Source organism: Anguilla rostrata, chromosome 16, assembly GCF_018555375.3.
Source record: "Anguilla rostrata isolate EN2019 chromosome 16, ASM1855537v3, whole genome shotgun sequence".
Classification (NCBI taxonomy): domain Eukaryota; kingdom Metazoa; phylum Chordata; class Actinopteri; order Anguilliformes; family Anguillidae; genus Anguilla; species Anguilla rostrata.
This window is the reverse complement of record NC_057948.1, coordinates 24064862-24080772: the sequence shown is the minus strand read 5'-3', so window position 1 is coordinate 24080772 and position 15911 is coordinate 24064862. Positions and strand designations below refer to the sequence as shown.

General features: G+C 41.6%; 1 protein-coding gene and 1 long non-coding RNA gene across 4 annotated transcripts in view; both read right to left on the bottom strand.

Annotated features, from left to right (window-relative positions):
* Positions 1-4691, bottom strand: part of LOC135242328 (dmX-like protein 2) — a 50133-nt gene extending 45442 nt beyond the window's left edge. Inside the window, exon 1 of the mRNA XM_064313358.1 lies at positions 4262-4691. Coding sequence (XP_064169428.1) covers positions 4262-4348 — 87 coding nt within the window. The 5' untranslated portion in view covers positions 4349-4691. The remainder of the gene's footprint in view (positions 1-4261) is intronic.
* Positions 4692-9514: 4823 nt separating this feature from the next.
* The window catches only part of LOC135242566 (uncharacterized), a 235752-nt gene continuing 229355 nt past the window's right edge, over positions 9515-15911 (bottom strand). Inside the window, exons 5-6 of one of the 3 annotated variants that reach the window (XR_010326392.1) lie at positions 10101-10145; positions 9515-9925 (exon numbers count right to left, since the gene is read on the bottom strand). This is a non-coding gene — a long non-coding RNA (uncharacterized LOC135242566). Of the gene's footprint in view, positions 9926-10100; positions 10146-13119; positions 15152-15911 lie in introns of those variants that run through there. The other 2 variants (XR_010326384.1, XR_010326387.1) reach the window with 2 other exon arrangements.

Below are 15911 nucleotides of genomic sequence, written 5' to 3'. Positions count from 1 at the left end.
TTAGCAGGAATCTCTGCCATTTTGACGGTGGTGGTGGGGGGGGCAATAAAATCAAAGGGTTTCAAGCATCTCCCTCACAGGTGCATCCAGTAGTTTCTGTGGTGAAAGCAGCCAGCAAAAATCTTGCAGGACAGGGAAATAAAAATGTTGTTACTTCCTGAGACATTCTGCATCTCTGTTAACCTCCGGAAGTGAGGTCATCCACAGCCAAAGAGGGCAGCGTCACTGAACAGACAAACTGCAGGCCATGACTGGTGTAGTTACATAGCCTACCTAGTAATGGAACAGTCAGCCTTCATGAACCCCCAACCCCTCCCCCAAACCCCAGAGGGAGATCTATCATAAACTGTCAAACACTCTTCCATACAAACCAATCAAAAAACTTCGCACCCCCTTGCAAAACATTATGTCTGGTTGAAATATGTGCCTGGTTGATAACATGCAACAGCTCCACCCACTTGTGGGATGTCCACAGGTGTGATTGTACTCTCATAACAAGACCACCGAGAAACCACAGCATCAACCTACTGCAGAATCCATTACATCACACTTCCCACATTAGAAACACCACCACTGATGCTGTGAGGAGGTTGTCAAAAACAAGAGCATCAGGTTTTGTTTTCACACCTGGATAGAGAGTGAAAAATCAGCGCCCCATCCGGGAATCAAACCTGCAACCTCCTGACTAGAGGCCCGGGGCACTAACCCCTGCGACACATGGCTGCTGCTCATCCTGGGGTCACTGATGAACACTGGCACTCGGTGCTGCACATGGCAATACACCTAGGCTGCAGGGCGTTGTTATGGTTACCATCCCAGAGATGGTTTATTTAAAGGAGCACAAGAGGCATGGAGCATCTGCAGTACCTGTAAGAATAATTATGAAGTGAATCTCAGCCAATTCTGTTTATGCAAAAAACAACCACAAAAAGGCATAATAATGTACTACAGTCTGGTGAAGTATATTAAATATAATTATCACACCCCGTCTGGCCATTCTAAGAGGACATTCTTACCCCAGAATGACTCCCATCCAGTTACGAGCAGGAAGGAAAACACACATAAATGCATGCCCATATAGGCTACAACACAAACACACAGACAGTGATTGCCAATTAGGCTACAACTGCTGAACATCACGAGGAACACAGTGATCACTGATTATCTTGGTTACAGCAAGAACACTCTTTTGAACTTTGTTTATAGCTGACGAAGATGAGCCTGTTTAAGCACTTGGCCTGATGATCTGCATAAACCTGACAGATCACAGCTTCTAATTTGCATCTATTACATAATGTCAGCTAATATCCTTCTTCACTTGCCTTCTTATTATGCGTTCTTACACAGAGGTCTTGAAGTAACACTTGGTGAATTTATTCCCATGCATGCCATATAGAAGTGGGCATACACACAGTGCACTTTCAATGATACAGTTAGCCCTCACTCTTCTGAGTTCTAACTGCCAAAATTCATAAAACAATTGAGACATATGGAAAAAGTTGCTCAATGATGTGATTCAATAACCAGTCACAACATTAGTAAGATAAACAACAATAGAATGACTCACTCCCTGGTGTGCAAGCTCACTATTCATATATAATAGGCTACTATGTGCCACATAGCCTACACTGGCGTACACACATACTACTGCATTCATGTTGTCACATAAAACTTGATTGTTATGAGAAAACTAACTAAATAACTAATTAGACACACAACTGATATACTTGAGAACTGAGCACGTGCATTACTTTGAGAGATTATTTTTGTTAACAGAGGCCCATGTCTGAAGCATTAAAATTGCAGTAACAAATGTCACTGTGTCATGTCAGCTCCTATAGGAAAGCCTCCATTAAAGCAGGTTCTTCTCATAGATATGTCCTTACTGTGGCTAATTCAATCACACTGGAATTCTTTCAACTACAGTCCAAGGGTTCTTAAGTAAATTCAACAAGTAGCACAGCCACTCATCACAGGAACAAAACATCTTGTCATTGAGCAAAATGGGGTGCATATCTGAGGAAAAATGCAATTAAATGAAAACAAATAATTAAAACAGAAATTCACTCAGAACAGAAGGAACCAATTTACAAACAAACTGAGCCAAAAGCTGAAAGGTTATGTGTTGTCAAGACCTTCAATGACATAATACAAGGGAGCGCTTTCCCTCGCCATGCTGAAAATAGACACACACTGGTTACAGACCATGCTGTTAAACATTTTGCCTAATCCAGCGTAAGAGTCTTTTCTGAAAGCTCAAAATATGACTTTCAAACTATTTGAAAATGTTCACCTTCTAGCATTCCAGAATACAGTCACCCCTGATACAGCATGAAGAAAGAGTGTCAGAAAACAGCCACACAAATGATGAACATTGGCATTAAACTGTGACATCAGAAAACTTCTTTTTGCTGATAGCACATATTGGCCCAGACAAAAGAACACATTCACTGTCTGGGAGGTTCTGACGCTGATACATGCCTTAGGTCACTCCTGGCAGCGCAGAACATGTAAGGGTAAAACCTGTATGCAAGGATAACTCCGTAACAAAGTGATCATCAGTAAACTACAACACCATGCAGCACTCCGAAAGTACCCTTTCTCTGAAAACTACATAACCGTTCAGCCTGTACACTGAATTATGGCCATGTCCACACTGCATCCTAAATGATACGGGTAATCGCAGTAACGGTATACCACTGGCACGTGATCACTGTTATCATAAATTACGAACAGCCCTGAGTTCAAGGCGTATGGGGCAATTGAATGACCTTGCCGAGGGTTTAAACCTCTAGTTAAGACCACTAGACCACTGCACTCCATTAGAACTGGGGCAGTTGCAGAGATTAAAGGACGTATGGGTTTCATTTAGTTTCTGGTTTAGTTCCTCCGTTTACCGCATATCACGATACCGCCCTGTATTGCATAATCTTGGAGCATACCGTATGCAGAAATTACAAATAAAAAAGCAGTTTCTACACAGCTTCCATTATGCAATGCAGAAGAAATGTGTTCATAGTTCACGTTACAAGTTTATGTCTCGCTCTACGTAAAAGTACGATTTTGTGCAGTCATATAAAACTATTCCGAGGATGAAAGATCTATAATAAATCACGCCTCTTTGGTGGCTCATATTCATTCATTCACTTCTGGGCTTAGACCACAAAACCATTCTACACTTCGACAACATGACAAAAATAAGTAATATCAAAATACATTACTTATTTTCATTTTACACCTGATTGACAATCTAAACAACGCTCCTCAGCATAGCATACAGCGTCACGTTATAACCCTATATTACTTCGCAGAGATCAACTCTTAATTAGCGTAAAACAGGCCCATATGCGTTCTCTTGAATAGTAAGGTCAATAAACAAAGCAAAAATGTGACCATTGCATGCAGTAGCCTCTTTTTGTACGTAAGTGTTGACTTGTGTAAACAAACACTAGGCTATAACATCAGTGTGTCAGACAGCAAAATAGTCTGGGTCAGGCTACACAGATTTTTAAAAAATCGTAGATACGACCTAAACAAAAGCATTCCAGTACGTGAATCGTGGTGGCAACCTCCAGCAAACATTCACGCACACATGACTTCAACATTTTATTACTTTTCGAAAAACGTTAACTGAATTCCTTGCCAATATTTTGTACACGTCTAAATCGCATTAATGATGTATTCGCATGACTGGTGTGTACATTTGATACAATATGTGCTCAGAATTAGGAATGACTATCAACGAAAACAGCTTAAATAGGCTACCTAATCATTTTGTGTAGTTCATGTTGTAATGGACACCGTTTATGCACTAATAGTCATTCCGATTATCTGTGGAGCGCACTGACGCCAAATGTTTGCCAACTCTGGCATTACCATACTGATGTGCGACTTCGCGAGAGAGCAAGCTAGCCACATCTGTCAGAATCAGGAAATGTGGGATGGGTAGGTAAGTTCGGAAAATCATCGATTGCACATGCACTTAAATTTCCACTAAATGACTCCAAACCGAAACTTCGTGTTCAGTCAGGCAATGTATGGTCAATATTTCCGGAAACGGTCTTCCAAAACAAGACAGGTCTGTAAACCAAAACATAAACCAAACGCACAACTGTCACTCGGAATGGACGATGTCGAAAATGAAGATAACGAGGGGAATGTCATGGGCCAGCCACTCCGAATACGCCGTATATCCATGTTCAGTTTGTTTCTTAATCTAGCCAGCCTCATCCTCGCTGCAAATATTAAATGGAATACTTACAGTAAAAGGGATGTCGCTAACGCTTCCCACCGAATAGCAGCTGTCTCCTGGATTCACAGCCCCAGTCAGCACCTGGTGGAGATGCATCTTCCCTGTTACTAGTGATGGATATTTAAATATTTACAACACATACGATCATTTAGCCTGTCGATTTCTCCATCTGTATTGCATATGAATCCCATCAAACCTCATCTGGCCTGTCAGTGATTTTTCCGCTTAAATCTTTCCCCCGGCTTTACTTTTACACTGACATTGTTAAATACTGAACAGCTTGATCACGCGCAATCCAGTTTCCTCGATGTAACTGTTTAATTTTCTAGTCTAGGCTCGTTGTCAACAAGAATGGCCCGGATTACAACCCCTCGGTTTGTACGGACTGGTTTCTGCAGCAGGCGCCCGCCAAGCGCGCTCACGCCATTCCCAGGCGAAACTGCTCGTCACCGACACCCCTCTAGCGTGGTGGAGCGCGCATACCGCGATGACGATGCATGCTGTCATTGATCACTGGACCTGCAGGGCTGCGAGTTTAAATTGTACTGGACTGAATATCTGTTGTTAATATCACACATACAGTGACGATATGGGAGGTGCTTAGGGAGTAAATGTATACGTGCTTGTTAGCAATTGCAGTGTAGATTTTTTCACGGTCTTATGAAACGCTGTCAGTGGGCATTCAAAGGGAATCCCCAACCCCCAAGGCTCGGGACACTTGGTGCATTCTGTCAGAAAAGCCTTAATGCTGTATGAATGACAATTCAAAGTGTCAGTGCCTGGAATTACAGTAATGAGCCAGAAGCAATAACTATGAATCAATATACTGTGCCCACACAGAACCATGGGTTACTCATTTCCAGTGTCATGCTTATTTGTGGGGGTACAATTGTTTTCCCTCTCTTTTGGGGGGGTGGTGTTGAGGGTGTGGGGGTGGGGATGCAGTGAAACAGCTGGTTTTTGGAAAGCAGTTTTTTGTTATTGTTTTGTGTGTGTGTGTGTGTGTGAGTCATCTGAAGAGGGCTGGCCTGGCTGGGAGGGGCAGGAGCCAGCAGTGTCCCAGAGCAAAAGCAGGGCATCAGGGCCTGCAAGCGAGTGTCAGAGGATGTAGGGATGTCAGGAAGCCTGGATGGAAGGTCTAGCTGCAGGACAGCATGTCAGAGCCATTGTTCCAAATGCAGTAACACAGCCACACAGTACATACAAGGAACGCCCACAATGTGGTTTATTGGAATAAAGGGACATAAAGCATAAATATTGATTCCTAATAGTAAGCTCAGAAATCATTAAAAAGAAAAACTTCTCTGTTGTGTTACACTAGAGAAACTACAGCATCAATGCCTGTTTTCAGTTCTCAGTCAAGTGTTTTCATCTCTACAAAACATTTTGCAGCTTTACATTGTCATTGTTTTTGACCTTGAAAATTAAAAGTTGTTTTTTAAACAGGCATTAGAAAATAAATGTTTTAAAATATTAATAATAAGTTTTCTATTCTGACATTTTGTTGAAATTTAAAGCTATTAAGGGGCACACTAAAACTAAAAAATGTGACTAATACATTGTGTCTACAAAAACTGCCAATTCAAATGACAACCCTGCTTAATTAGTGAGCTTAAGCGGCCTGGGAGTGGTGGGGGATAAGCACTTAAAGTGCAAATAGGCATGTCTTACAATTACTGTGCCTCCAAACCTGTCATCTTATAAAAACGAAGTTCAGTTTTTAATGTGTTCAGTCTACTATTAAGTCATCAATCTATTTGTTTTTCATATGTTGGGGAAGGTTATTTTAGTCAAAAACAGAATAGGTGAGATTGTACAGGTTTTCTGTCCTTCAGAGAAAAAATCCATGTCAAATTCCATTTTTCTTTGGCAATCACATGCCATTGGTTTAGTAATGTGTAAAGATGCATTTGAGCGCAATACATGAAAAAATGTGCATTGTGCAGGATATGGGAGGTAGAGAAAAAAAAGGCATTGAGAACATGGGCCTTCAGTTATACAGAGTAGAAGTAAATGCTTTATAGATTTTTTCATTTCATGGTTAGCTTTTAGCCTCAGGAGGTTCTGAACTGTTATCTATTTGCTACTGTTCAGCTATAAAACTGTGGTGATTTACACATTTTGTCCAGAATTGTCATTTCAGTGTGAGGAATGAATAATAAGCACAATAACTCTTCTGCGGCATCTCGGGAAGATCACAGATAGGCATTTCTTCTTAAGCCGTAGTTTTGTGCTGCCATTATTTGTAAAACTGCAAGTAGGCTACTATAGAAGTACCTGAGCCAAACGGACTGATATCTCCCTAAACAAGGAAACCTCTTCCTGTTAAGGGCTTGCATATTTGGATATTTTCAAAGTGCAAACAAATGTGGAGTGCCCAGAATTTGTATGCTCAACAACTTGTTCACAGGGGCCTTTTCCTTTGCACCGGTGTACACCCGTCCGCTTGCTCCTGGGAGAAATAACCTGCGGCCAAAAGGAGACGCGAGGCGTGCCGCGCAGTGAGCACGATTCCCGCCCCGGCAGATGTGCCGCTCTCACCGCGAGCCGCGCGTCACGTGACCATAGTGCCCCAGATTGTGTGGGAGGAGAAGGCGCGCGGAGACGAGCTGCCTCCGACGATTCGTCTCAAACTCGCAGCGTGTCAGTACAGTGTAGGCTTTCAGCGTTTGATGCACGTTTTAAAATACCAGACATTCCAAACATATTGCTCTCCATTGAAGATTGAGAATGCTGCCAAGAATAGGGACGTTTACAGGACACTATTCCTGTGACCAGTTTATGAGAAGTCCCTTCCAAGTTTGTTGATCAGGCTACATCAGGTAGACCTTGTAGCCTGCACAAAAATGTTAATATTAGGAATGGGGAAAAATATGTGTCTACAAATAATATCTCGCTGCATTGTGAATACATTTGATTGCATTATATTTCAATATTTGTCTAAGTTTATATAGTCAATATATATGTTGAACTGAATTTGCCATTCATGCATTGTGCACACATTAGAGCTAAAGGTCATTTATATGAAGGTCTGACTTGCTTGCTGGGTTGCATTTCCCTCTCAGCAGTTCACTGACACAAATCCTATGAAGCAACATTACCACTGTGGAGGCATATGCACTCACATGGATGACACAGTGGGACTTCAGGATACTTTTCTTTTTTTTTTTTTCAAAAATCTAATTTTGTATAACTAAATGATAAATCATGTCTCAGTGGAACTATTCAACATGTAAGGACAGCTGCATACATTAAGACGTTTTTACTTTTTTCCTGGTGAATTCAGCAGGCACTGAATTTGGGGGAAATGTTTTGTGAGTAAAGAAATGTAAATGTTGAAATTCTTGAAAACAATTTCACTTTTGTCCTGGCCCTTAAATGAAACTGCAGAATTGCAATGGAAATTTAAGTAAATGTGTAAATTATTAAGAAAACACAGATATCAGCTTCAGCATTGTGCACATACTCTGTTCTCAATCTTAAGAATATTTCTACACAAGGCAGTCTGCTGTTACTCACTTTTCAGCCATGACGGTCAATCTAAATGAATGGCTAATTGCTTGCTTCATAGGCAAGGCCTGCAGCCTCCATAGCTTTTGGTCATATAAGGTCCACAGATCATAAAGTTTAATGGTGTAATAATGGAAGTGTCTAGTTCCTAGTGTGTCAGACAAGGCAAAGATGCCATAGGGCAGCTTCAATCTGTGCATTGCTATGCTAAGCATTCCATGCCTTTTCCTTCTTATACGACGTAATACAACACCTGTGCACTGTGCAATTGGGTCATACCCTTATTGTATGTATATTTATTATATACATCACTGCACTCCAGTGCCACAGAACACAGAGCAGCTCATTGTCTATGCAGATGTTTGTACTGCACACTGTTGTAAAACCGTACCAGATGACATGATTCAATGTGATACTGAGTGGTTAAGAGGGTATTCAATGTGGACTAACATGGAGGGAGCACAACACATATGCGCAGAAAGAAACGCACACATAAACATGCATATACAAACACCTGCACACAGTGAGAGATTATCTGCACGTGTAAAGTTTTTATCTTGGCCATAAATTGAGACTTGAAAGAATTATATGTCTCTAATCACTGCACCTGGCCATAAATCACATTTGTGTGAGACTGTGATTCAAAACATCCTGCTACTTTTGCAGCTTTCTGATAATTTGGAAAGTATTTTTGTTCTGCCCTCCCTCATCTGACCCCACTGGTAGTGGCACGCTATGTCCTGGGTGTCCTAGGCATACCCAGTTTTGGCACACTTGTGGGGCTGAGAACAGATGGGCGAAGAGGGGGGCAAGTGGAGGTCTAGAGGGGCCAAATGCAACAGTCCCTCCCGTGAGAGGAGATCAAGGGCTTGGCCTAGTGGAAGGAGGGGAAGACACACCCCCCCTCCCCCCTCCCAGAAAAAGATCCCATTATTTTGCAGGTCTCTGGGTCACCTAAGCAGTAAGGTCACACGCCTCTTTGTGGGGACAATGTCATTAATGTGAATTTATAACTCCTATTAGCAGACTAAAATATTTTTATTGCAGGAATGTGAATGTGCTTGGAACTCTCGCCCTTTGTGGGGAAGGAGTCCAAATTAGCTGTGTTTGTTCCGTTCCACCCACCACCTGAGGTGGCTCCAGTATTACATTTTCACACTTACCTGACTTTGTTGAATCCACCATTACAAATAATTTTACCCTTGCCAATATTTTTATCATAATAAAGGTACCACTGTGAAATGATCAAATGTGCCACTGTGCTACAGGATGGAGTCAATTATGGCTCAGTCAGTTCCTCCACTTCTGCCGCAGCAGAACCTCACCAGGTAGAAGTTACAGCAGTTGTCCTGGAGCTAACAGAAAAACAAAAAGAGCACTTGTGCTATGTTGATCCTTGTAGAGAGTCTTCTAGCCAAGGGATAGACATATACTTAGAGGTTCTGGAAATTCTTAGACAGTAATTAGTGATCAGTGATCAGTACACAAAGGCTTTTGTTCCAGGGCAGAACTTTCTCTTGTCATCTGATTTGGGGAAACAAAACACATGTTTAAATGTATGCAGTTGTAGAAAGCAAGTTATTGAATTAGTTTTTCTCTGCAAAAAAGAAAAGAAATAGAGACTACTGTTGATAGTCTTCAAATTCATGACTTTAAGAGTCCAATGTCATGACTTACTGTAATGTCCTTGTCCAGTAAGTTTAGCATAACCTACAATTTGAACTACGTAAAATCTAAGTAAGTTTTCATTGCATTTTCCATGACAAATAATATTTAGTATTGTTTGCAAAATATACACAGCCATTCTGAAATAAACTTCCTATAAAAGTACAATCCTTTTTCTGCAGCTACTTGCTAGCTGTATCAAAATGTGTTTTGATGGCATGTTGTGTAAAACACATTAAAATTCTGACAGAACCTCAGAACATTGTGAGCCAGGTTGATTTTAAACCAAGCCAAATCCATAGTGGATCACTTTGACTGCACCCAGCCGTTCCTCTTGGGGTGCAGCGTGTTCTGTAAATGCTAAGGGAATGGTTATTTACTCAAAGCATGTCACAGACTTGATGTGGCCCTCTGCTGCATACTCCAAGTAAAGCTTTCTTGGCATAATCTCACAGCCAGTCCTGACTTTGAGCAGTTCCCTCAGATCCTCTTCCTTCGCTGTAAAACAGTTTTGAGAAACTGAGTAAACCTCTGTTTCCTCACATATTCTTGACCATATCAGTCATGAAGGGATATACTGACATACAAATGATTTTTTTGTAGGAAAATCTATGTATAACAATAAAATCATTCATCAAAGATGCTATAAGTTTTGGATCATTTTGCATCTTACTTTGCTGCCGTCAGATCCGTGTTTACGTCTTTATCTGCATTGGTCCTGCAAATAAGAAAACACATTTGCATAGATGTTTTCAAGAAGTTAAGCATTGTACCTTCCTGTCAAAGTATAGATCTGAGGAAGGAAGTCTTCACTTTAGTGCTAAAGTGCTATATTGGATAATGATGTAGGCAAAATAATAGTGTGACGTGAAACAAACAACTTCATCAAAGTGACATATCTGGAAATACAGTGTAGACCCAATCCTGCAGCTTTTAATACAGAATTTCTGCTGGATGAAGGCACACCCACGGTACTCAAACAACATTCATGAGCTCAAGGGTGGGAGGAGTGCGCAACCAGAAACAGATTTGGGGCTTTAAACGTTATGCCTCCCCCATACGTCCACCCAGACACTTCCGCTGTAAAATATGACACATGAATGGCATTTGTTACTGATTGTATTACCTCACAAAAAAAAAAAAAACAGCTGAAGTGAGAAAGACAAACTTTATCTTGCCTCAGACTATATGCAACAGCTTAAACATGCAAGACCTTCCAAGACCTTTCACATTTTGGTGGTGATGGGAGGGTAATGCAGTAATTAGGGAAGGAAGCCAAACACCTGGATGTTGGCAGTACATATCCTGAATCAGGCACTGCTATGGTACCCCTGGGTGTAGCATTTAACCTGAACTGCTTCAGTAAATATCCAAATGTAAACATGATCTTTGGAATGTGTAATTAATATGTGAATATCTATAAAGTATAATTCGAAAAAGCTTTTTCAGTGAAATTATCTAGCGCCATAAAGCATCCTCACTGTAAGCCTCATTGTGATCGCGCACATGCAATTTCAGGAACAGCTGTGGCATTTATAGCTAGCTATATAAGGCCATCATTTTGCAACTGTAGAGGACCAATTCAGGAGTAAAGATGTAATGATTAACACGATCAAGCATCCTTTGTGGGGGAAGAAATACAACCTACGTTCTATTAATTGTCCCCACGGATGATTGGGGTACCCTGAACAATCCCTCTGCACAGGTTTAGGATCACTAAACTAAAATTGATATCACACGCAGTTTCCCCCAGAAATGCCCACCATGGTTTGGCAAGAAGTGATTCAATGTCTGCAGTAAGGATCAGGGCTGGGAGAACTAACTCCAGCACTGTGTGTATCATTGCCGGGGGCGTGGTAGATACGGCTGGCCTTGATCACCGCGGCTTAAAAGTGAGACGTCAGTCCTTTGATTTTGCAGAGGGTCACCCGCTCCTCCCCGCCTCCCCCAGAGCTGACGCGCCACTTGCAAGGACGTGCTTTTAATTCCCACGCTCTGTCTAGGTGAAGTTGGCGCACGTCGTCTTCTGTGGCGCGGCAGAACCTCATTGGCGGACTGCAGTGAAGGTCTGCCACGCTGTAATTTTCTTTATTACCCTGTTTTGGGCGCTTTTGTTTTCCGTCGCTCTTGCTGTCACCGGGGGCTGCAGCTGAGTGATGGAGCGAAGGCTGGAGGGAGAGATTAATCTGTCATTTGTTTCCTTATCTCTGTGAGAGCTGCAGGAAATGAGGACTGCCATCAGCTCCCACTGCTCGACGGCTGTGGAACACAACATGCACACACACACATATCCATGCACACACACACACACACACACACACACACGCGCACATATCCACACACGCATGCACACACACACATATCCACACACATACATGCATGCACACACACACACACACAAATACACACACACACAAACACACGCACATATCCACACACGCATGCACACACACACATATCCACACACATACATGCATGCACACACACACACACAAATACACACACACTCACACAAATCTGCACACACATGCTTACACACCACGACAAATGTACACACATGCACAGACTGGTCTCACACACATCCACACACAAAGACACACACCTTATATGTACACACGTTGACACACACACACACACACACACACACATGCACACACACATCCAAGCATAGACACACGCTTACAGACATCCACACATGCATACACACACACACACACGGCCGCCAGTTGCAGGGTCTTTGGGGCTCAGCTTTCATTATCTCATGTATTGTGAGACCCTGTTCCTGCTCCTGCAGACTGACACAGGGCACAGAGAACATGAGCACATCCAGACCCTGCAGTGAATAGCACTCACCAGTAAACAGCTAATAACCAGCAGGTCTGTGCATCACAGGGGACAGCACAGGGGTTGGGTGAGGTTGGGTGAGGAGGGCGGAATGAAACAGTATTACATGCTGAGGTAAAAAATTACAACTAAACAGCCAATTAGCAGCTAACAAAAAGTTACCTTGTTTGGATATGTCATTTGTATCCATCTAGCTGTGTCGCTAAATTGTTATTGTGCTGGCTGGCTGGCTAGATATCTAAACATCTCACTAAAGCCAGCATGTCACTGGATAAGGTAGTAGTGCAATGTCCAAAAATCCAAAATCAATATCCAGGGCAACAAATGTACTCCTCATTCACAGATTTTATATGTTGAACTTTGGAAAGATGTGACTCATGACTTAACTCTTTCCTCAACTCATCTAGTTGTCCATCTTAACTCACCAGTGGATTAGTGCTTGGTGACAGTGGGTATGGTTAAAAGTTTTTATTCACTCCATACTTAAATTCCACAACAGATGAGTAGCAAAAACAGAACTGAGCTCACAACTGTATCACAAAGTACATTTTTCTCCCAGCCTTTATGCGAAACGTTCCTTTTCAAGCCAAGAAGATGCTGCAAGGTGATCATTGTTACACCTTGGCTGCACAGCTGCCTGAAGCAGCTTGTCTATATCAAACAGTTGTACATCGGCTGCTGGGTGGCTTAAGGCACCTCACTGCGTTGCATGGAGGAGGCTCATGGTCTCGGGTCGAAACTGGACCTTGCCAGTGCCGACCATGGCTGATAGAGCTCCATAGGGTATGGGAGGGTTCAGCCAGTTCAGTGCCCACATTTCATGGCTATCTAGCAACCCCCGCTGGTCAATCAGTCACTCGCGTTTATTTATTTTCACACAAGGAAAAACACACAAACAGACAGACACAACAGCAGCTACATATTGATTGTGCAGGTGAGAAAAAAAGCACAAAGAGGCTTATAGCACTCACACCAAGTACTAATCAATCAACTGAAACAACAAATGACAATGACAACAAAAGGAAAACTGCATTTCTGGTGAAACATATATACATGCAAATACCATGAAATATAGTATAGCATTTAGATCTGTTGCAAAATTCATAAGATCTATAGGTATAAGTGGACTCATCCTTTCCAGAACAGCTGAAGAAAAGAATGCCATTTCCTGACCAAAAGAGGGCGCTACTAGCCCAGAAATGAATTGTCATTTGGCAAATGGTCCAACATGATGGCTTACTGACTTCACATTTCAACCCCATAAACCCTCTGAATGATTTTGCAAGGAGTCTTTCATCAATGTGAAACAAAGCAAGCCATGTGAAAGGAAAAAATGATTTGAAATATAGATGGAATAACACATTTATATGTTTTATTTAACCATCTCTCAAAGTGAAAAAAAATGACTTGATTGGATTTTAATAGTATATTGTAAGAGCTACATCACAATATTACCCTGATAGCTGATAACAAGAGAATTCCAAATCTATAGAGGGAGAGTTCACTATTATTCCAGTATAAAAAAAACTGTCTTGGCCAATTGAAAACTGAATGAAGGATATTTTAGATATTTCCAGAATTGTCTGACAACCTGCTGGCTTTACAATCTGGTAAATGATTTGTGCAGCAACATTACACCTCCAGCGGTTCTATGTGTGCATATTACCTTATTATTCATGAAGTTAAAAAAATGAAGTTAAATCTTATTTTCAGTTGGAAATTTCTTCTGGTACTGGAATGAAGTATCTCTATGCTATACAAAACTGACATACATGTGATTTAATGCTTAAATATTAATCTGTTCATTTGTACAGTCTCAGGAGACATATCACTGCTGTGCAAGTTGCTTATTAAAGTGTATGTTCTTGCTTTAGTATATTCTCACATACAAACCACTGTAAAGCTAGTTTCCTGCCAGAAACATCTATAAGAATCTAAAATATCCTTCATTTAAAATGCCTGGACCAATTAAAAACATACACTAAAACTGAAATAATACTCTAATAAGCACAGGATATTAACTACTCCTTTAACAGGTGTTCCTATGATTTAAAAAAAATAAAAAACATATTAATGTATAGTACATCTCTGTGACCAACTGGGGGAGACAATGACCAGCAAAAACGGTCTGCTTGAACCTACGTGCGACAATAGATGGCACTGGTACAGTACTCCTGTCTAACGTCAGCTCTCATTGCCTCCATTTCTGTCCCTTTGTTAAACTAGACAAAACATGACAAAAGCAAATATGCCTGAAATCAAGTGTGAAATCATAGTATGGCATGGTTCTGCTACGCCTTCCTCGCATTTCAGGACAATTCCCACCGGATGTGAATGAACAGAAATGCCCCTTTCCTTTTATCACTCATTTTTTAGCAATCAGTTTGAGAAGCATCTCTAATACAGCAAATATAAGGGGTGGGCAGGTGGGGCCAGTGGCTCTCAAACTACAGCCAAGCCATTTATAAGAATTCATATGAATAATAAAACATTAAAACACAGAAAACAATAATCATAACATGAAGGGTAAAGGCAAAACATAAAACAAAATATATATTAAAAATATATGTAGACTGAGCATTGTGGCCAGCCTGTAATTTCTTCCTTTTTCATATAGTTTCTTATACAGATAAATGACCCTGCACAACAGTCAGGGGCTTTGGCTACATAATCTGAAGACAGTGGATTCCCTTGACCTTGATGAATAAGGCCTTACTCTTTGTCTCAAATTCTATTTCAGACTCCACATTTCCCAGCGTCTGGCTGCTACAGTGAATATCGTGGCTGATACCCATCGCCGCACCTCACACACTAGCTAAGGTCCTTGGGTTGAAACAGTGAGCCATGTCTCGCCTGAGGACTGCCAGGGCTGAAACACACCTGTGCATGCAGAATAAAAAAACAGAAATATCGTTAAATGGACGATTAAAAACTAAAAAGAGAAGTTTCTTCGTGTTCTCCTTTTCTTTGCCGAGTTCTTCTGGAGAGGTTAGACTCTGCTGAGGACCTCCTGCTGGGAGTCAGCCGGTAAGTGAAAACACATTTCAATTTTCATGTTCTCACACCGGTGCAATCACAACCTCTATCAGGTGGGACTGCGCCCTCCCCTGCCCACACCAGGGGGGGGGGACCATGCTCTCACCCAAAGGAAACTTAAAAAAACAAAAAAACCGGGGGGGTGCGAAGGACAGCAGCCACTTGTTTCCTGGCCTGACAGCTGGCGTCTGATGCCGTAGATTCAAGCTCCATTTTTGGTTGCTGAGAAGCACGACTGCACAGCCATGCAGGGTTTGCTCTTCATTACCAACAACGGAAGGGTAATTTCTCACTCTCAACATCCATCCTTTTCATGACTATTAAGCATAATAATAACGCAATAAAGCCTGGCTCAAAAAAATAAATAAATAAATAAAACATTTTTTAAAATCTGAGAAATTGCCAATTTCAATAATGTGCAGTCAGGCTCTCTGAGGCTCGGAAAGCTGCTCGTAATTCAGGGTGGGCCGTCTTCGCACTCCATCACAGCTATGGCAAGATGCACAGCGACCCTGCTCATATGGATCATCATTAGGCACCACGTGCGCATTAGTATGATGGAGGTGTACTGCCCTACAGGACAATTGCCAGGCACTGTGTATAT